This window comes from Ornithorhynchus anatinus, chromosome 14 (genome assembly GCF_004115215.2).
Source record: "Ornithorhynchus anatinus isolate Pmale09 chromosome 14, mOrnAna1.pri.v4, whole genome shotgun sequence".
NCBI lineage: Eukaryota > Metazoa > Chordata > Mammalia > Monotremata > Ornithorhynchidae > Ornithorhynchus > Ornithorhynchus anatinus.
This window is the reverse complement of record NC_041741.1, coordinates 42,039,458-42,060,658: the sequence shown is the minus strand read 5'-3', so window position 1 is coordinate 42,060,658 and position 21,201 is coordinate 42,039,458. Positions and strand designations below refer to the sequence as shown.

General features: G+C 50.5%; 1 protein-coding gene across 2 annotated transcripts in view; it reads left to right on the top strand.

Moving 5' to 3' along the window:
* The window catches only part of SYN3 (synapsin III), a 337,780-nt gene that overhangs the window by 37,703 nt on the left and 278,876 nt on the right, over positions 1-21,201 (top strand). For both annotated transcript variants that reach the window (XM_029078852.2, XM_029078855.2), the window contains one exon: positions 7,301-7,358. In XM_029078852.2, the coding sequence (XP_028934685.1) occupies positions 7,301-7,358 (58 nt within the window). The remainder of the gene's footprint in view (positions 1-7,300; positions 7,359-21,201) is intronic.

Genomic DNA, 21,201 nt, shown 5'->3' with positions numbered 1-21,201 from the left:
GCTTCTTCTCTTTTCCCTTGTGTCTGTCGGGCGGTTGAGTTCTTCCGATGGGAAGCGGCTTCCCGGAACTAGCACGGCCTACCGCACGAGCACGGGAGTGGGTGTCGGGAGACCCGCCTTCTAATCTTAGCTTCGCCACTTCCCTGCTGAATATCCTGGGTCAAGTCACTTAATTTCTCTGGGCCTTAGTTTCCTCATCTGTACAATGGGGACTCGATACCGGTACTCCCTCCCGCTTAGACCAGGAGTCCCTTGAAGGACAGGGACTGTGTCCAACCTGATTATCCTCTATGTGCTGGATGCGTAGTAAGCGCTTCGCTAATATTACTGTCATTATTATTATAGTTAGTTTGTCCTGTATCTGAACAGGCCACAAGACAGGGCTCAACCTGGAGTCAACGGTTTCCTTCATATCCTCCTGAGCATCTCGGAGTTTTGTATGAATGAACGGGCCTAAAAGGGGCATCCCCCCGCCTCCGTGCCCGCCACCTATTATTAGAAGCAACTCCCGACACACCCGTGGCCATTCGTCCCTTTCCCTCTTTGCCCTCTCCTTTCCTGTTGCCCTCCCCATGGATGAGCCCCGGTGCGGTCAGTGGTGGGAGAGGGTTAGCTCAGCATTGTACAGCTAACTTGCCAGTAGCCTGGAAACAGACTCCTTTATCCCAGTCCCAGCCCCTTTTATCAAGGAGACAATGCGGACATACAGTGAGGGCCTTGTGTGGCACCCAAGCCCCCGGGCCCTTCGACTTGAGGAATTCTTCAAGTGGCTGACCCCTCTCCGTGAGGTCCCGTGTCTGTCCAATCCTGACGGCTCCAGTCCTCGCCGCGTTCCTGCCCGGATCTTGGCGTGAAGGCAGCGATGTCATTTTTTTTTTCCCCCCTCTGGACTCTTGGGGGAGAGCTTTGCCCTTGATTCCAGGCTGAAGGAATCAGGGGGTTCCATGACCGGAGGAAATGGCTTGAGGGCTTTAATCACCTTCTTTCAGCTCTGATTTTTTTTTTCCTCCTCCTCCTCCTCCTCTTTCTCTCTCGGTCTCTCTCATTATCTTGTTCCCCTCCCACTCTTCACTCTCTCTCTTTTTTTTTTTAATTATCCTTCCTCGACTTTTCTCTTGTGCTCTCATCCTCTCTTGAGGGTTTCTGATTCCTGAGAGACTGAGGCAACGCTTAGGATCATCTGCAACATCCAGCTCCCAATGGTTCAAGAGCAGATTCCCTAGCAGAGAGCCTAGAGGGAGAGTTCCTTACAGTGGGGGGGAGCTACTCTCACTTAACAAATTTGACTTTTAAATCCGGTCCAAAGGGTCGGAGTCTAAAAGCAAAGATTTCCCATCTACAAGTGAACCCTTGTACGGCTCCTGAGGCGGCAAACGCTAGCGTAGCATGATTCATGAGCCGGCAGTTTGGGAACCAGTCTTCTGGAAAAATGCCAAATTAACCGGATCATTAGACCAGACGAAACTTAGATTGAAGGAGGGAAGTCGGGGCCCCGGGGAGCTATTCCCCAGGTCAGAGTGCCTCTCTTTGGGGCAGGGCTGGAGCCAGGACCCAACAAATCCAATTTCACACATGAGCTCCGGGGCCACTGAGATACCTTTTTTCTCACGGGGCCACTGGGGAGGGACCACCGGAAGGACAGCGGGGACACGGGAGAGCGGAGATGGGACCCAGAGAAGCAGCTTGGCCTAGTGGGTGGAGCACGGGCCTGGGAGTCAGAAGGTCCTGAGTTCTTGTCCTAGCTCTACCCCGTGTCTGCTGTGTGACTTGGGGCAGTTCACTTCACTTCTCTGTGCCTCAGGTACCTCATCTTTTAAATGGGGATTACGACTGTGAGCCCCAGGTGGGACACGGACAGTGTCCAACCTGATTAGCTTGTATCTACCCCGGTGCTTAGAAAGGTGCCTGGCACAGAGTAAGTGCTTAGCAAATACCACAATAATTATTACCAGCCAGGTGAGAGAGAGCTAGAATCGAGTTCCAGAGAGCTCTCGGGGAGCGGACCTTTTTTTTAAAATCATAATTGTTAAACACTTACCGTGGGCCAGGCACTGTGCTAAGCACTGGGGTACAAGCTAATCAGGTTGGACACAGTCCCTGTCCTTCGTGGGGCTGCCAGTCTTCATCCTCATTTTACAGATGAAGTCAGTGAGGCACCGAGAAGTGAAGTGATTTTCCCAAGGTCACACACACGGCAGATAAGTGGCCTTTAAAGCAACCAGTCTGTGGTCACCGGACCAAGCCGGGTTCCGTGCACCCCACCCAGTTATCCCATGGGCTTTGAAAATGTCCATGGATGGAATAAGCATGGTCCTGAATTGCATTTGGATTTGCTCCCTTTATTCATCCCTCCCTCAACCCCTCAGCGCTTAGTACAGATCTGTCATTTATTTATTTATATTAATGTCCGTCTTCCCCTCTAAACCGTAAACTCCTTGTGGGCGGGGGATGTGTCTATCAACCGTTATTTGGTACTCTCCCAAAACCTTAGTACAGTGGTCTGTACATAGTGAGCAGTCAGTAAATACAATCGACGGACTGATTCCTAAAACCCAAGAATTGGCCTATGGCAACCGCCAGCCAAATAATTCGTCTGCTGCAGAGGAATCTCTCCTCGGAACCAGAGCCAGTTATGCCTGATTCCACCAGGGACGACTTGGTTCAGGTCAAAAGTTGTGATCTCTTCTGGATGCCACTGGAGCCTACTTCTCTTGGAGCTTCAAGCTCAGAGCTTCAGCCACTCTGTCCTCAAAGACTGGTCGTTTTGTATCTCCAGCGTTTGGCACATAGTAAGGGCATAAAAGGTACTTATCACCATCAACATTATTATTATTATAATTTCCTGAGCCCTACTCTGCTTTTTGTGATTGGTCTTTTAGCTGAGGCACTGGGGCAAGTTTTAACCCTGTCCTTCAAAGGAACAGTTTCATCTTCTCAATGCAAAAAGTCAGCTCCCGGAGAAACCTGAACTGATTTATGGAAGTCCCTCTCTCTGCCACAGGGATGCTGTTGACTTCAGTTCTCCACTTCCCTCCGCTAAGGCTTTAGCTGTGAAAGAAATCTCAGAACTCTTTCCTCATAAATCCCAAACTTCCTTTTCTCTCTCCCCGCCCACCTCCACCATATCTCCTCTCTCCTGGGCTTTTCCCTATCCCGGATGGACCATTGTTTTACAAATCCCTCTATGATGAATTCTCTCTCTGATGTACTGAAACTTGAGAAGAAGGCTGGAATTATTGGTTCCATCATTTGAAGGGCCCCATTTTCCTGACTCTACCACTGGACCCACTTATGAATACAGAATTACAGTCCGGAATGGGATTCATTCATTCAATCAATAATATTTATTGAGCGCTTACTATGTGCAGAGCACTGTACACAGAGCGCTTGGAATGTACAAATCGGTAACAGATAGAGACAGTCCCTGCCCTTTGATGGGCTTACGGTCAAATCGGGGGAGACGGACAAAAACAATAGCAATAAATAGAATCAAGGGGATGAACATCTCATTAAAACAATAGCAAATAAAAAGAATCAGGGTGATGTACATCTCATTAACAAAATAAATAGGGTAATGAAAATGTATACAGTTGAGCAGACGAGTACGGTGCTGAGGGGAGGGGAAGGGAGAGGGGGAGGAGCAGAGGGAAAAAGGGGGAAAAGAGGGCTTAGCTGAGGGGAGGTGAAGGGAGGGTAGAGGGGGAGCAGAGGGAGCAGAGGGAAAAGGGAGAGCTCAGTCTGGGAAGGCCTCTTGGAGGAGGTGAGCTCTAAGAAGGGTTTGGAAGAGGGGAAGAGAATCAGTTTGGCCGAGGTGAGGAGGGAGGGCGTTCCGGGACCGCGGGAGGACGTGGCCCGGGGGTGGACGGCGGGATGGGCGAGAACGGGGGACGGCGAGGAGGTGGGCGGCGGAGGAGCGGAGCGTGCGGGGTGGGCGGTGGAAAGACAGAAGGGAGGAGAGGTATTCTATGGTCCAGGAGAGATGCAGGGGTCTCCTGCGGGTGCTGGATCTCCTATGGAAGCAATGCTCTCCTGATTTTCATCCTATATCTCCAGCCAGTCTTCAATTTCCTCCGCTGGCTCTTCATCCTTTGTGACCTTGTAGAAAGATCATGGAACTTTGAGTTAGGTGATCTGAGTTCTCTAGTCCTGGCTCCGCGCCTGGCCCGCAGTGCGTCCTTAAACAAATCATTTAATCTCTCTGAGCTTCAGTTTCCTCACCTGCAAAATGGGGGTGATACTACCTATTTCACCGACAAGTTCTGTGTCTTCTACTCTTCTCACTGTACTCAGCTCTCTTGGGATGCGCATCTGTTTCCAGGATTTCAACTCCCACTGTGATTCTGGTGGCTCCAAAATCCACATCTCCTCCTGTCGTCTCACCTCCTCTGCAACCCGGCGTTTTCTCCTGCATTCGGGACAGCTCTCCGAATGACCCCCCCCGACACCTTAAATTTCTTCTGGACCGAAGTACCTACCCTCAGCTTCTCTCCTAAGCTCCACCTTCTCCTTAACCTGCCTCCGAGTTCTTGAAAACTTATGTCCCACGTTTATCATTTATATCCCTGTTGGTTAATCTGTGTCTTCCGTCTCACCCTTGAACCCATTTGCTCCCTTGATTCTTCGGTATGTTACAATTGCCTAGTGGATAGAGCACAGGACTGGGAGTCAGAAGGACCTGGCTTCTAATCCTGACTCCACCACTTGTCTGCTGCGTGTCCTTGGGCAAGTCACTTAACATCTGTGTGCCTCTGTTACCTCATCTGTAAAATGGGGATGAAGACTGGGAGCCAAATGTGGGACGAGGACTGTGTCCCGACATAATTAGCTGGTATCTGCCCGGTGCTTAGAACAGTGCTTGCTATCTAGAGTAAGCACTTAGCAAATACCATTATTATTATCATTATTGTGACTGGTACAGCATGCTCACAGTAGGTGTTCAGAAATCCTATCGCTACTGATATGAAGCATGAACCTCCTGAGGGCATTTCACGGAAGAAACATTCTGTGGCATTCCATGTGTTCAGAAAAGACGGTAAGCGAGCCAGCCCGGACACATCGTTTTGAAAGATTTCTGAGGAAGAAGATTCCACACTGTCTCTCGGCAACCTGTTCCAGAACTTTAATGATCCTCCCTGAGGGGAAGTTCTTCCTTCTGTCTTAAGCAAATCTCTTTTTTAAGCAGGTGTTGGTACCCGACACATTCCTCTGCTTCCTTCCAACTGGTTAGAAGCGCCCCGTGGCAAAAGCTGAATTCCCCCTCTGTTTTTGGTCTCCGTGTTGTTCTTAGCGTTTTGCCTCATCTCTTCTTAACGTGTCTTTTTTATGGCATTTGTTATATGCTCACTATATGCCAGGCATTGCGCTAAATGCTAGGTACATACAAGCTAATAATAATAATAATGATAACTGTGGTATTTGTTAAGCGCTTACTATGTGCCAAGCACCGTACTAAGCGCTGGGGTAGATACCGCATATGAGGTTGAACACAGCCCCTGTCCCACGTGGGGCTCCCAGACTCAGTCCCCATTTTACAGATGAGGTAACTGAGGCCCAGAGAAGTGAACTGACTTGCCCAAGGTCACCCGGCGGACAAGTGGCGGAGGGGGGATTAGCACCCATGACCTCTGACTCCCAAGCAGGGGCTCTTTCCACTAAGCCACGCTAATCAGGTTGGACACAGTCCCTGCCCCACCTGGGGCTCACAAGCTTAATCGCCATTTTACAGATGACGTAACGGAGGCACGGAGAGGTTAAGTGATCTGCCCAAGGTCACGCAGCAGACCATTAGTGGAAGTCAGGATTAGAACCCAGGTCCTTCTGACTCCCAGGCCTGTGCTCTATCCGCTAGGCCACACTGCTCCTCTGTGTCTGTTGCCAGCCTCCCCTCCCCCTTTTTCACTTTTAGATTGTGAGCAGCCCCTCCGAAGGGATAGGGATAGCGTCCGATTCCCACTTACGCATTCTCCCCGTCGCTTAGCGCGTTGGCCTGCGCAATGAAAGCACTCACAAAATGCCACTTCTACTACTGCTTCCTTCAAGGAACGGCCGGGGAGGGATGAGCAGAGCGCTCCGGAGTTTGGTTCCTCGGGGCAGAGAAGCACCACCCACCCTCCCCAGCCCGAGAGGCTGCCGATTTGCTCCCGGCCAAATCCCCACCACCCTGAGATGTGGCCTCGCCTGGTTTAACGGAGCTTTCACGGTGCAGCTCCCATTAACTGCAAACACAAGAGAGACAGCTGCAGGCCCCAAGTTGGAGCAGAGCCGGAGATTTTATGGCACGTTCTGCCGTTCAGAAGTGGAGGATTTATGCAGGTAATTCTCTCCACTGTTCATCACAAATGCCCCGCCCGGGGCATTCACTATTGACCCGTGGGACCCTCCGATCGGGCATAGAGTATGGCCGAGCTTGCGCTTTCATCGGTCAATCAATCAGTGGTATTTAGGGAGCACTTGCCGTATACAGAGCATTCATTCACTCATTCAATAGTATTCATTCATCCGATCGTATTTATTGAGTGCTTACTGTGTGATTAGGGAGAGCACACTACAACAGAAATGGCAGAAATGTTCTCTGCCCACAAGAAGGTTGCAGTCTGGAGTCCCCTACCTTTCCTTTCTTCCGTTGCTTCTCTACCTCACTCTTTTTCTATCCAAGTATCCAGACTTCTGTTCAACTTCATCTTCTGAGCCCAACCCAAGCCCACCCAGGTTCGGCTCTGGGCTGACTGACCTGGCCCCCCCCGTCTTAGATCTTAGAGCCGGGCTTGATCCAAGCAGGGATCATCCCTGGAGCCACTCCGTGAGTCCTGGTTGATGGATTGACCAACTTAGTGGCCTGATTCTGGGGTCTTTTTTTTTCTTTTAAATGGCATTTGGGAAGTACATACTACGTACCGGGCAGTGTACTAAGTTCTGGGGTTGATACAAGATAATTAAGTTGGACACAATCCCTTTCCCCTGTGGGGCTCACAGTCTCAATCAGACTAGGTGACTGAGGCCCAGGAAAGTGAAGTGGCCTGGCCAAGGTCACAGAGCAGCCGAGCCTCGGAACTGGGAGTAGAAGAACCCAGATCCTTCCGACTCCCAGCTTCGTGCTCTATCCACCAGGCCATTCTCTCTGCTCTCTCCCCTTTGGTTTCTCCATCAATCCATCGGTGGTATTCGCGGACGGGAAAATAAGGGAAACTGACGAGGGATCTGTCACTCAGAGGTGGGAGGACGGTGCCGTTGCCCCGGCAGGGCGGAGAAGACCCCTAAATTACAGCCTCATTTAACCATCTCCTTCTCCCTTCTCTCACAGGGCCAAGTATTTCCACGCAAAGAGGACGAATGGAGAGCTGGAGATCCGAGTGGAACAGGTCAGTGAGACGGGAAGCTTTATCCCTGTCGCCAAGCTGGCCAATGCAACTGTGGTTTGAGGGGCCGGTTCTGAGGGTCTCCACCACTGATGTCAGCGCCGTTTGACGGTGACAGATGGAGGCTCAAAAGCAATAACGCTGATGGGCGGGGTCCTTAGGGTGACTAAATGTCCGCGGGTCCCCTCGCCCGTTGAGGGTGAACACGGGCCCCCTTGATTTGGCCTCACCCAGATCATACCCTCGTTTTCAGCTCTGCGTACTGATCAATTGCTTCCTGCCCTGTGAGTCAAGCGCCATCCCAGGACACATCCCACACGGGATACAAAGAAAGGAAGTTAGTTTGATCTGCTTTCTTTGCTGTTTACCTGGTTGAAATTGTAATCTGATCTGTGTGAGCAGCTAAATTCTCCTCTGCCTTGGGTGGGTGAGGCTCAGTCATTCTCACCCTGTATCCCTTTGGCTCATTCATCTTCTGGTACGCAAAGCTATTCCAAGATTATTTCAGAAACGGATCGGTCTAGGAGGAAGATCGATTTTGATACTGACGGCACCTCTTCTCCCTGATTTGCTAGATTATTTGCTAAACCTCGCTGTCATCACTGTCACTTTTCGCTAAACCTATGCCATGCAAAAGTTCCAGACCCTAAGCTCCTAGAGGGCGAGTCCTGCGTCTGTGGAATTCACTTCGGGTGGCATGGCATGGAGTCACTGCTTTTCAAGATGGCGACGCTCAGAATTGGCAGATGATGGAATTCTCACAGCCCCTGACCTCAAGAAGCAAACAGTGTAGCAGGGAAGACTAGACAGACAAAGACCCTTCAATAAAAACACCCACTGAGGATGTAGAGGCTGGTGGGTGGGTCTCCTGCTTGCAGATGGGCTCCAGGCCCCGTCACCGCCCTCCCCACCCCAATTGAAGAGGGGCAAAGCCTCCCCCACCCCCGAAGCAGCACTACCCTGCTTCAGCTTGGCCCCGATCTGTCTGGACATATGGGAGGATAATACCTACCGTGGGAGCGGTGGTTGTGAGGGATCGCTGGAACGTGATGAGATTTTTTGTTGTTGTTTAGTCCTTTGCCTCATCTCCCAGGTTTTCTTCCTAATCCCCTTCACCGCCCGGTGCCTGGCTTTCGTGAGACAGAACCAAGGAACCCAGGAAGGCCAGGGAGAGGGTGATGCGAGAGTTTTCCCAGAGCCAGAATACATGAACAATAACCTTCTCCCTCCTGCCCCTGGGATTTGTTACGAACAGGTTTTACTCCAAAGGAAACAACCAAAGTATTGTGTAAGGAAATGAATTATTTATTTTAGCAGAAGGTCCGCAGTCTTCTGTAGAAAACAAACAACGGCCCTTTCTTAAATGACAGTCCCTGCTAAGAGTGACAGACCGTGGGTTGTCTCCTCCTCCATCTGACCTCGAACACCGGCCTGGGCCTCGATTTCCCCCAACCCGGTTAGATCACTGACTCTCAATGGGAATACAGAAGTTGCATTGTGACCGGCAGCCCTTGGTCGTGACCCAAGCCCCTCGCGCATATCAATCAGAATGGGAGGGAGGCGCATTTCCGTGAAGACTCTGCTCTTTGTGTGTTCATGCTCATACACGTCACGTCTGGGATTCTTGTCTCTCATGCTCCTCCTTTGATTCTTGGCATGTATGCATGTAAATTGGATCCGCCCTCCCAGTTCATTATTTTCTCTGCTTTTCACTTCTCCTCCTTGCACATCTTTCTCCCCTGCCCCTCCTCATCCCCAAATTGAAACAGGGTATTCTGGCAGATCATTTCTTTCTAACGGAAGCTCACGATCAGTGTCGCTTAAGGCCTAGAGTACAATGGTGGAAGGCCAGTGATAAGGAGTGTCGGTCTTATTTATCTTACTGATGTTATAAACTCGGTAGCCTAAGGATGGGGCAGACTGGCTTGAAAAAAATAGTAGTGTGTTATAAATTCCTGGTTCTTATCTGCAAGGCGGTCTCAAGTTGCTGCAATTTGTAAGTGGAAAATATCTGAGCAGGGAGTTATTGTGCAAATCCGCACAAAATGCACCACTAGTCTTCCTTTGGATCGTGGTGGAATGTGCATGAAGTAGCTGTGAGCTGGAATGCAGGAGGGATTCATTCTAACAGTGGGAAAGGAGTCCAGAGCTCGCGAGAAGGCGTGCCATCACTGTTGAGAAACCGCAGTGGGGGGCGAGGGGGGGACCCCGCTATCACGACGCAGATGTATGATCTTTCAACGCCACCGCCGCTGTCAGTTCTTCCTCCCCGAGAGTTCCTGAGATTATATGTAGCCCCTGGAATGCCGTCCACTTCCCACGCGGCGTTCCCAGATCTCTGAAACGCGGAAGGATAGAAGCTCCCCTTCCCGTCCTCAGCCCCATCGCCATCCCCGCTCTCGTCGACCGGGCCACTTAGCCTTTGGGCAACGGTCCCGGGAGAGACCCAACCATCCGGCTAGTTGGGCGGGTAAAACGAAGGCCTGCTGGATAACTTTAAGGAGTCCAGATGACTGACTTCCCATTTGGATAAAGGAAGTGAATTAGCCGGTGGTGTTGAGATGGGCCCAGTCAGGTAGCCGTTAGGGCACTTCACCGGGATGGTTAGGAGGGGAGGCCGGGAGTCGAGATGCTAAACAGGTTTGATTTATAAATCAGCAAGGTGGTTCAAACACCAGCTCCCCGCCCCGCCCCCCCCCCCCCCCCCGCTGCTTCCAGTGAGAATTCCACACATGCAAATGAGCCCTTGGGAAAATTCCCGGGTCACAAGCTGCTCCTTTAGTCTGAACCGCCTTGCCAAATTAACCAGATAATCGCACTCCTCTAGACCTAGCCCAGTCTCTGCACCAGTCCAAAGACTGCTTATCGAGTCGGCCCTGGTACCTGATGGGAGGGGTGCTCCATTTACAGATCACCCAACGTGCTGTCCTAGCTCTCTGTATCCCCCGCCCACCCCCCCCGCCGGCAGCGTTCTGGCAATAAACCTGCGAGATTTGGGTGCGGCAGTTCATGTTCCAAATTCTTTTCTGTTTTTCCTCGTGGCAAAAGGTCTTCTTTGTCTCCCCTTCTTCGAGCCACTCCTCTGTGGATTTGAGGAATGAGATTTCCAGATGAATTACTGGCCTCACGACATTAACCGACAACGAGGTGCCCGTCGCTTTGTTGCGAGATAATGCACCGTGCAACCCCGTTTTTGCCTTTTCTTCACTCCAGCGAGGCCATCTCCTGCAATCTCATTCTACGGGCCCCCGGGAACAGTCAGAGTTGAGTTGAAGCACCGCGCCTATGTCTCCGAGCAGGCCGGGTGACAAACGTGGCCTCTGCTCTCTTCAATCAGAAAGGCCCGCGGCTTGGCTATCTAATCATCGTGTCACTCGAAATGACGGGAACCAGGGGCCTGGGGCCCTTGAGGGCCTTTATTAAACGGACAAAGCCCAGTCCCACTCCCGTCTTTCCCTCTGTCCCACAGCTGCTGTAGCTTCTTGACTCTTTCAACACTGTCTGAGATAGGGATTCAGATTAGGCCCAGGAGAATTCGCTCGGGCCAGACCCCAACCTAACTGGGATGATGGTAACAAGGGGAAGCGTCGGGGAAATACGGCAGGTGAATCCATTCAGACTCTCCGGTGCAGAGGGAAGGGGTAGGGCCGGGGCCAGGAGGGTCGATGGCTTCAAGGGGCCCAGGGATTCAAGGCAGGACTGACCTGGCTTGTGAGTTTCAGTCCCCCTAGACTGGTGGGGTTCCTCTCCCATGATCGTCATCTTTCCTGACTTCCAGAGCGGATCATGGCACTCTTAACTCAGTGCAGTCGCTTGGACGAGTTCCTTGCGTCCCACTCAGAAGTTTCAGTGGCTGTTGCCGGCAACGACCTTCCTGCCGAGATAGGACATAGGGCACGCGGGTCAGGGTGGCCTAGCCGGGGAGAGGATCTGGGTTCCGATCCAGGCTCTGCCGTCTCTCGGCGGTGTAATCCCGGCTCCGCCGCTTGTCGGCTGTGTCACCTTGGGCAGGTCACTGAACTTCTCTGTGCCTCAGTTACCTCATCTGTAAAATGGGGGTTAAGACTGTGAGCCCCACGTGGGACAGCCTTATTACCTCGTATCTGCCCTAACATTTAGAACAGTGCTCGGCACATAGAAAGCGCTTATCAAATACCCTTATTATTATTATCTTGGGTAAGTCACCTCACTTCTCTGAACCCCGGGTTCCTCCCCTGTAAAATGGAGAGTCTACGCCTGTTTTCCCTCTCCTTAGAGTGTCAGCTCTAAGTGGAACAGGGACTGTGTCTGACCTATGATCTTGTATCTACTCCAGGCTTTGTACAGCGTTTGGCACAAAGTAAGTACGGCTACAATTATCATTATTATGACTCCCGGACTCTGCCCTGACTAACTCGGCTTGCTGTAGGTCCAGGATTTATGCTCGACTCTGAATCCCTTTTGAGTTTGGTCTCCCTACGCGATCTCCGAGTATCTGATGTTATCCAGAGGGTTTTTCCTGGCAGTGTCTAAATTTAAGTTCCATCAGCCATAGGGCTTGGCATTTCTGCAGAGGGCTGGGTCCTTAGGGCTCCCTTCCTTTTCTGATCCAACGGAGTTCTATTTTGTTAACGTAACAACCCAAGAAATATTTGTTTGGCTTGGCTTCCCTTTGACTTAAGGGGCCTGATGAGTTGCAGTCATTTTGTATTGTTTGAAAAGTTCGCCTACATCCAGGCTCTCCGAAATGGTTGCATTTTTCATTTTGGATCTAAAATATGACTAAACGTGGACTGAAACTTGCATCGCTGAATAGAGATATGATGGACGAGGGCTGTGTGAGACTTCTCTCGGGAAGAACAGGGGCCTGGGAGCCAGAGGACCTGGGTTCTAAGCCCGGCTCTGCCACGTACCTGCTGAGTGACCTCGGGCAAGTCACTTAACTTCTCTGTGCAAAATGGGGATTCAATACCTGTTCTCCTTCCCACTTAGAATGCGAGTCCCATGATTATCATCGCTACCTGCTTATCTACCCCAGTTCTTAGTACAGTGCTTGGCACAGTGTAAGCATTTAACAAATACCACCATTCCCTCCTGATATCTGGCTTTGACTAAGTCCCTTCTTAAAGCACCACGTCTAGTTTCAGGCTTTTGGGTGTAAGAAGGATGTGGAGAAATAGGAGGCAGGCCAGCAAAGGGCCTCATAAGAAGCGGCGTGACCAGGTGGAAAGTGCCTAGGGAAAGTGTAAGTCAGGAGTCATGGGTTCCAATCTTGGCTCCACTTACGCCGTGAGACCTCGGGCAAGCTACTTCACTTTTCTAGGCCTCAGTTTCCTCATTGGCAAACTGGAATTTAAATTCCTTTTCTCCCTCCCCCTTAGACTGTGTATTCCATGTAGGACAGAGACTGTGTCCAGTGTGATTGTATCTACCACAGTGTTTAATGTAGTGCTTGGGACATTATAAGCGCTTTACAAGTATCACTACTGCTATTATTATTTTCATGATTATCCTTATTATTACATAAACGCCTACTGCCATGTTTCTGCTTCCCTCTTCGTCAGTCTCCCTGATATTATTCCAGTTCAAGCTTCTCTCTTCTGACCTTTCTTCTTTTGCAACCCAGATCAACCTCACCCTCTTCCTAATCTGGTATCCTCTCCAATCTAGTTCAGCGTTTGGTTCTAAACCAGTGTCATTCGGTTCCTATGACCTTATGGGCCCCCAGGAAAAGTAACTGTTCTCTATATCACCCTTAATACACCTAGAATGGTGTTGTGCACCCAGTGAGTTAAGGAAGAAATTCATTCATCAGAGAGATCAACCAATTTAACCGAGGTTACGAAAGAAGCGAGCGCCGGGTTGAGTCTCGGCAACAGAAACTCCGAGAATATCCTGTCTCCTACATGATTTCATCCTAGGAAGCCTCGCTTTTCAAAGAGCCTAAAGACCATAACAGTGACAGATGGGGAGAGGCAGAGGGCAAGGGCATGTGTCAGTCCCTTCTCAATAATTCAGGAACTGTCAACCAAGTCTCTGGATTTTCCAGGTTCTTTTCTTCTCTTGCTGCCTCCCTTAGCCATTTCTCTTCTTATTAAAACCTCAGCCAGAGGGTGTGTTTGAGAAATCGAGGGGATGAAATGTCTACGCGGAATATCGTACTTTGTAAGCAACTCTGTCGCGAGAACTGAGAGAGAGGAAATCACGATTATTGGTCAAAATGATATCTGGGGTCCGTCTTGTGGACGTAACCGAGCCAGGGTCGGTTTGTTCCATTCATCGTGTATGATCAAGAGTTAAATAGCAGCGCTGCAGGGGACTGTGATTCAGTTCCCCTGGGAAATCTGGGATTATGTCTCTGGCTTTTGGCAGGGAAAATGGGGCAAAACACCCATAAGCTTGAATACGTGATATGATTACATGTTGCGGGATATCACTTTCAGTGTCGTTCTTCGGCCATTTTAACCTTCATCCGTTATTTACGATGGGATTGAAAGCCTATGTTAGCGACTGGGAATGAAGAGGTGGATGGTTGATCCTTGGCCCGGAGAGAGAGGATGTGTCAGCATGTTGTATTTGAGCCACTCCAGTTTGAGTAGGAATTAAGGGTTATTAATTAACCCCAGCCCGGAACCCATAAGGAAACATCCCAGAAAGTCGGAACACCCCTGCAGGAGCTTCTGAACTCACAGCAGGGAAAAATGCCTTTTAATTGAATTAGATGACTTCACCGCAAAAATCTGTCTGGCTGTTATGCTAAACTTGAAATTAATCTATTGGATTGTCTAAGAAACGGTCGAATCCACCCTGATTCGGGTCTCCAGAGAAAGGGGAGTGGAGCTGACCCCATAAATAGAACTGAAGCAGAGGAACTCAGATGCGTGTACATCCCCCTTTCGCGGGCTTGGGTTCTGCGTGTTTTTCAGCCCCCTAAGCAAGAGAGCGGAGGGTGGATTTTTAGGCGTTCCCGAGTCTTTACTACTCATCCAGCCCGTTTCCTAGGCTGAAAAAAAAACTGCATTCTAGACAGCTAGGGTTCTTTTCGTTTCGTGGGAGAATAGCGTGAGTTGAAGTTGAGGAAATGAATGCTGGGCTTTTATCCTGAAATGACAGTCCCAAAGCTAAGGACGCTATTGCACGATTAAGGGTTGAGCGGAGGTGGTCACCACGGCAGATTCCATCATAGATTCTGAATATCCTTTGGCTCAGCACCATTTAGACTGTAGATAGAGTCTTTGGGAGCTCTTCAAATCCTGTCAAGGGCGGGGACTGATTGTTTTGAATCCATCCTATACTAATGTATGATTAAGAGTTGAGAGGGAGGTGGTCACCACTGCAGATTCTATCATAAATTGCAGCGTGGCTCAGTGGAACGAGCCCGGGCTTGGGAGTCAGAGGTCACGGCTTCGTGTCCCGGCTCTGCCCCTTGTCAGCTGTGTGACTGTGGGCAAGTCACTTCACTTCTCTGGGCCTCAGTGACCTCATCTGTAAAATGGGGATGAAGACCGTGAGCCTCACGTGGGACAACCTGATCACCCTGTATCTACCCCGGCGCTTAGAACGGTGCCCTGCACCTAGTAAGCGCTTAACCAATATCAACATTATTATAAATTCTGGATATTCTTGGGCTCAGTACCGTTTAGACTGTAGTAGAACCTTTGGGAGATCATCAGATGGCAGGTTTGGAAGGGACTCTGGAACACCGTCTAGTCTATCTGCTCTTCTACAGGCAGGACTCTCTTCCCCCCGCATCTTCCTCCATTCATCCCGGGCAGAGAACTGTATGAGGTGCCAATTTCGGCTCAGGTATGAACTGAGAAGCAGTGTTGCCCGGTGGATAGAGCACAGACCCGGGAGTCGGAAGGACCTGCGTTCTAATCCCGGCCCCGCCACCTGACTGCTGCGTGACCTCGGGCAAGTCACTCCACTTCTCTGCGCCTCAGTTACCTCATCTGTAAAGTGGGGATCGAGAGTGTGAGCCCCACGTGGGACGGGGATTGTGTCCAACCCAATTTCCTTGAATCCACCCAAGTGCTTAGCACAGTGCCTGACACGTAGTAAGCGCTTAAATACAATTCTCATCATTATTGTTATGTGCAGTTTCTTGCATGTGAACGGGTCCAGTTCCCAGGTGGTTGATAATGGAAATGGACTCAGTGACCTCCCCGGCCACCAGCTCTCCTTCATCCTGGGCTCGCCTGCCGGACAGCTAATTATAAACCTCACCCGGCAGCGAGAAGAGGGGCGTTTCTTTCATTTTCCGGCGGTGGAGCCAGAAAAAGCAGCGAGGAGCTAAGCTGCGAGGCCCGCACGCTCTCCCACCCTGTTCCTGCCGAAGCCATCTATTTACTCAAAGGGATGAGGCCTCCGTTTCCTTGTTTCCGTTTCCCTTTTCTCGGGGGACGACTTTGCTTTCGTCTCCTCGGCCTTCCAAACTCTGCCATTTTTTTTTCTTTTGTGGCGTGGAGCCCAGCCCACTGCCCTCTTTGCCACTGACTGGGTGCTGTTCATGGGTTCGAATCCCGGCTCTGCCACTTGTCAGCTGTGTGACTGTGGGCAAGTCACTTCGCTTTTCTGGGCCTCAGTTGTTCCCTCAGCTCTAAAATGGGGATCAACTGTGAGTCTCACGGGGGACAACCTGATGACCCTGTATCTACCCCAGCGCTTAGAACGGTGCTCTGCGCATAGTAAGCGCATAACAAATACCAACATTATTATTATTGCTGTGAGGGCCAGCCATTTCTCTCCTTAGTGGCTCCAGTTCAGTAAGATTAGAAAAATAATCGAAGTACAACTTCAAGAGCTTACTCTACCCATAGTAAACGCTCACTAAACGCCACTGATTGATGGATTGACAGACTGTAAGTCCCCCACCAGACTGTAAGCTCACTGTGGGAGGGGAATTGTTGTAATGTACTCTCTCAAGCGCTTAGTACAGTGCTCTGCAGAACTCAATAAATGCGATTGAATGAATGAATAGATTTAAACTCCTTAAAAGCCGTGTGCCTGCTTCCCCGCTTTCCGGAATCACCCATCCCCCCATTTGTGATTTAACAGCAACGTAGAGGAGATGCCACGTGTCTGCTCTGTGACCGTGGGCAAATCACTCAACTTCTCTGTGCCTCATTTCCCTCATTTGCAAAATGGTGATTAAGACCGGGAGCCCTATGTGGGACCGGGACTGTTTCCAACCTAACTAGCTTGTATCTGTCTCCGCCCTTAGTGTGTCTGGCACACAGTAAGCGCGGAACAAAACCTTTGGAAAAAAAATTTGCTATTCACCTCAACCCCACTGCAGCGCGGCTCAGTGGAAAGAGCCCGGGCTTTGGGGTCAGGGGTCATGGGTTCGAATCCCTGCTCGGCCACCTGTCCGCTGTGTGACTTTGGGCAAGTCACTTAACTTCTCGGTGCCTCGGTTACCTCATCTGGAAGATGGGGATTAAGATTGTGAGCCCCAAGTGGGACAACCTGATTCCCCTGTGTCTACCCCAGCGCTTAGAACAGTGCTCGGCACAGAGTAAGCGCTTAACAAATACCAACATTATTATTATGTACAATTCCAAATTTATTCTACTGTTACTTCTATCTGAAATTTATTTTAGCATCTGTTCTCCCTCTAGACTGTAAGCTCCTTATGGGCAAGGATCATGTTTACCAACTTTATTGTATTGGACTCTCTGAAGTGCTTGGTGCTCCGAACGCAGTAAGCGCTCAATAAATACCAACCGTCTCCATTCCTGCATAAACTAGCCAAGTCCATGCCCTGATGTCAGGAGTCTATACCATTCTCCTCTTCACCCACAGGTGTCTGAGCAGTGCTCAGCTCAAATGATGAAGAGAAGCAGCGTGGCTCAGTGGAAAGAGCGTGGGCTTTGGAGTCGGAGGTCATGGGTTCGAATCCCGGCTCGGCCACTTGTCAGCTGCGTGACTTGGGGCAAGTCACTTCGCTTCTCTGTGCCTCCGTTACCTCATCCGTAAAATGGGGATTAAGACCGTGAGCCCCACGTGGGACAACCTGATTCCCCTGTGTCTACCCCAGCGCTTAGAACAGTGCTCGGCACATAGTCAGCGCTTAACAAATACCAACGTCACGAACGAGCTAAAAGGTGCATTGCTTTATTTTCCCCGGGGAACTGCATACGAGAGGAGCTACTGGTGAGCCCTCCGTGAATACAATCTATCAGCAGCATGATCTTTGAACCTAAGCGTCCTTTTCAAGCCGATCCATCAGTGATATTTATCGAGTGCTTACTAGGTGCGGAGCACTGTGCTGAACACTTGGGAGAGTCCAACGCGACAGACGTAGACACGATCCCCGCCTATAACGAGCTTGCATCTCTCTAGTTGTTCGCGTTTCTCTCCTTAGCGCTGAGCCTCGCAGACCCCATTTGAACCAACTCAGATTACATTTGTCCGAAGGCCGGTGGAAGTTTGCCGGAGTAGAGGGTGGGTGTAGGGGCGAGCGCGGCCGGAGATTTTGAAGTCAGGACTCGCATGCCCCACCTCCCTCCTGTGCCCCGCTGGAGTGGAAGATGGGCGAACTAGGGAGGCAGGTCTTTGTGGCTAGGGATAGTGTCTTCCAATTCTGTTGTTTTGTACTTTTCCAAGTGCTTAATTCGAGCGCTCTGCACCCAGTAAGCCCTCAACAGATGTCACTGTTCGATCGATTCATTCACTGTCAGTTGTCACTAACTGTGTGCAGATGACTGTACTAAGCGCTTGGGAGAGTATGATATAACTCTAAATAAGCACATTCCCTGCCTAAAATGAGTTAATAGTCTAAAGGGGGATTGATGGTCCCACTCTTCCCCCACTGACATAGGCTGAGGGAAAAAGGGCTGTAGCATCGCAAGGCTACTCCTGTATGTTAACTTTGTTTTTGTTATTTTGTCCTTTTATGTTGTCTTAGTATTTGGTTGTACCTCTCCTGTATCTGTTGCCGGTCCCCTCTCCTCGTTTCTATGCTTAGACCGTGTGGACCAGGGACCACGTCTAAATCTCACCTGTGTGTTTCTCTCCCGCGGCTTAGTACCGCGTACAGTAAATGCTTCATAAATACTGTTGCTGCTATTACTCTGATGTTGAATCGTTGGTTGTTTCTCTTTGTCTTTCCATGCGCTTCATGGTTAGTGCCTCCTGGCTAGAGACCGCCTGCAGTCTGTCTTTTTACATTCTGAAGCACCTAGTGTCTTGTTAAGAGTGAAGAAGGCACTCAGTAAAAGTTAGCAAAAATAGCAAGATGGTTCAAACTCCACCAAATTGGCTGATTGATGGAGCGTACAGCCTTTATCTACAATCTAATGTCCTTATTTGACTTCTGGAGCAGGTTTACCCTGCTATCTGATGAACATTTTAACCTCCTAACTTCCCTATGCCCTTCCCTATGCCCTTGAGTATGACTATCATCATCGTTTGCCCAATCATTTGTTCTCCCAAGCTCTCGTGAGTGTGTTTCACACCTTTCTCCCATGCTTGCCTCCCTCTCTCTTTCTCTTTCTTTTTTCTCTCTCTCTCCTCTCTTTTCCCTCTCTTCTCCTCTTCCCCTCTTCCCCCTCTCCTCCCTCTTCCCTCTTCCTCTCTCTGCCCTTCTTCTTCTTTCTCCCCTCTCTTCCCTCTTTTTTCCCCCCTCTGCACCCATCCTCTTCCCCTCTCTCCCTTCCTCTTCCATTATCTCCCTTCGCCCCCTTTCCCCTTTTCTTCCCCCTCTTTCCCCTCTCCCCCCTTTCCCTCTTTCCCATCTCTTGCCCCTCGCTCTTCCTCCTTCCTTTCTCCTTTGCCCTCTCTCTTCCCCTTCCCTCTTCCCTTTCTCTCTTTCCCCCTTCACCTTCCCCCTCTCTCTTTACCCTGACTCTATCGGTCTCTGTCCCCACCGCCTCCTCCATCTTTCAATCCTCCTCCCCTTCCACTTCATAGTTTTTAATAAACTCAAAACCGGACAGATTTCCCCGAAGACTGAAGTCTCTTCCTGCTAAGAATGGGGAGGGCTTGTTTGGCAGAACTGCAAGCTTTCCCACGTAGCTCAGCCAAGCAGCCCTTGACCCTGACCTGGACTGGACACAGCCAGTGAGGAGAGGCTCATTTAGTTTAAGTGACCCATAAAATCTTTGCTATTTGCCAGGAAGGCGTTCAGGTGTGATGGTGCTTCTGACATTTGTGGTCCTTGTAATCGGCATTTCTGACCATCATTAAGCAGCAGCAATGCATGAGGACAGGGTTAATACACACTCGGGCTAAAAAGGCATTTCCCTGCGAGGCCCAAATGGCCGGCGCTCTCCGAGTCTTCAGGGTCATTAACTCTGGGTCCCGGGCAAAACCAATTTCCAAAGCAAAAGATGCCAGATGTGATCTGGGCCTTAATGCAGACACTCCAACTTGACAGTGTTTATAGTTCTCTGTATTCAAAGAAGGACACCACTGATGGTAAAATTCGCGTGTGTCCGAAAAGGCCAATGTAGTACCCGAAGCCCCGTCCACTTATGGACACGAAAAGACCATCCTTTGTTGTGTCGTCGCACTTAACGTTCGCTGAGTTGATGTTGTTTTCTCTTTTGCCTCCTAGCCTCTTGTCTCTCACGAAGCTTTCACTCAAAGAGAGCCGCTCTCGAATTGATAGCAATATGCCATATCAATCTATCCTCAGCAATTTACTCCCGGTTTTCAGTTGGGACACGGCCCTGTCAAAGGCTCTGTTTTCCCGTGTCCTTAACATATCTCCTCTACCCTCCTTAAGTTCGGTTTCCCAATTTCAGCTCTCCACTGAGCTTGTGTGTCTCTCGTGTGTCTCGCTCTGTCGTTCTCTTCGCACGTCCCACCCGGCGGAGCCACGTTAATGTGAGTACAGCTTCGACGTCAGGAGGCGGGCTGCGTCCCGGAACGTCATCGTCTGTGATCCGGTCTCGCCATTCGAACCTAAGTACGGCCCGTAAATAACGCTCGAGGAGCCAGCTGGGGCATCTGTGTGTGGTCCAGGTCTCACGCCACAGTTGGACGACACCCCAGCCTTGTAGAGTTTAGCGCGGTCCGGCGGGGTAACATCAGACGGCAGGTCGAGATTATCGACAACAAGGTCCTGAAATGCAGCCAGCTCACCGACATCAAAGCAGTGCTCCCGGCAACCTCGCTCTGTGTGTGGCTATCGGCAGGACGCCCACTCGGTTGTCGTGAGGGAAACGCAAGGGGCACACGCATCCCTCTAGGGCGGCAAAAATGTTTTCGGGACATCGTGAAGCGCGGTCTCGAACAGAGCGATATGAACCGGGACTGTCGGAAGACTGTAGAACTTTACTCTCCCAAGCTTTTAATACGGCGCTGTGCGCACAGTAAGTGCTTAATAAATACCACCGATTGATCGATGGACTGCTTCGGCTTCTGCCGCTCGACTGCTGCTTGAGAGAAACAGCGCGGCTTGGGAGTCAGAGATCATGGGTCCGAATGCCGGCTCTGCCGCTGGTCAGCTGCGTGACTGTGGGCAGGTCGCTTAACTTCTCTGGGCCTCAGTTCCCTCAACTATAAAATGGGGATGAAGACTGGGAGCCTCACGTGGACAACCTGATCACCCTGTAACTACCCCAGCGCTTAGAAAAGTGCCCTGCACATAGTAAGCGCTTAACAAATACCAACGTTATTGTTGTTCAGCCAGCCTGGAGGGCAGAAACTCAGGTGAGGGCTTGCTTTGCTCTAATAAAGACTTCCAGAGGACGGGAAGGTAAGGAGACAATGTTGAAACCCAACAGGCTGGATGGGGACCGCACCCAGTAGCACAACCAGGATCTCCCCTTACTCGTAAACAACGTGGAAAGACGGGTTGAAGCTTCATAAGTCTTTCCGGCCCCATTTGCGCGCTTCAGGAGGATCGAAAGATCAGTAG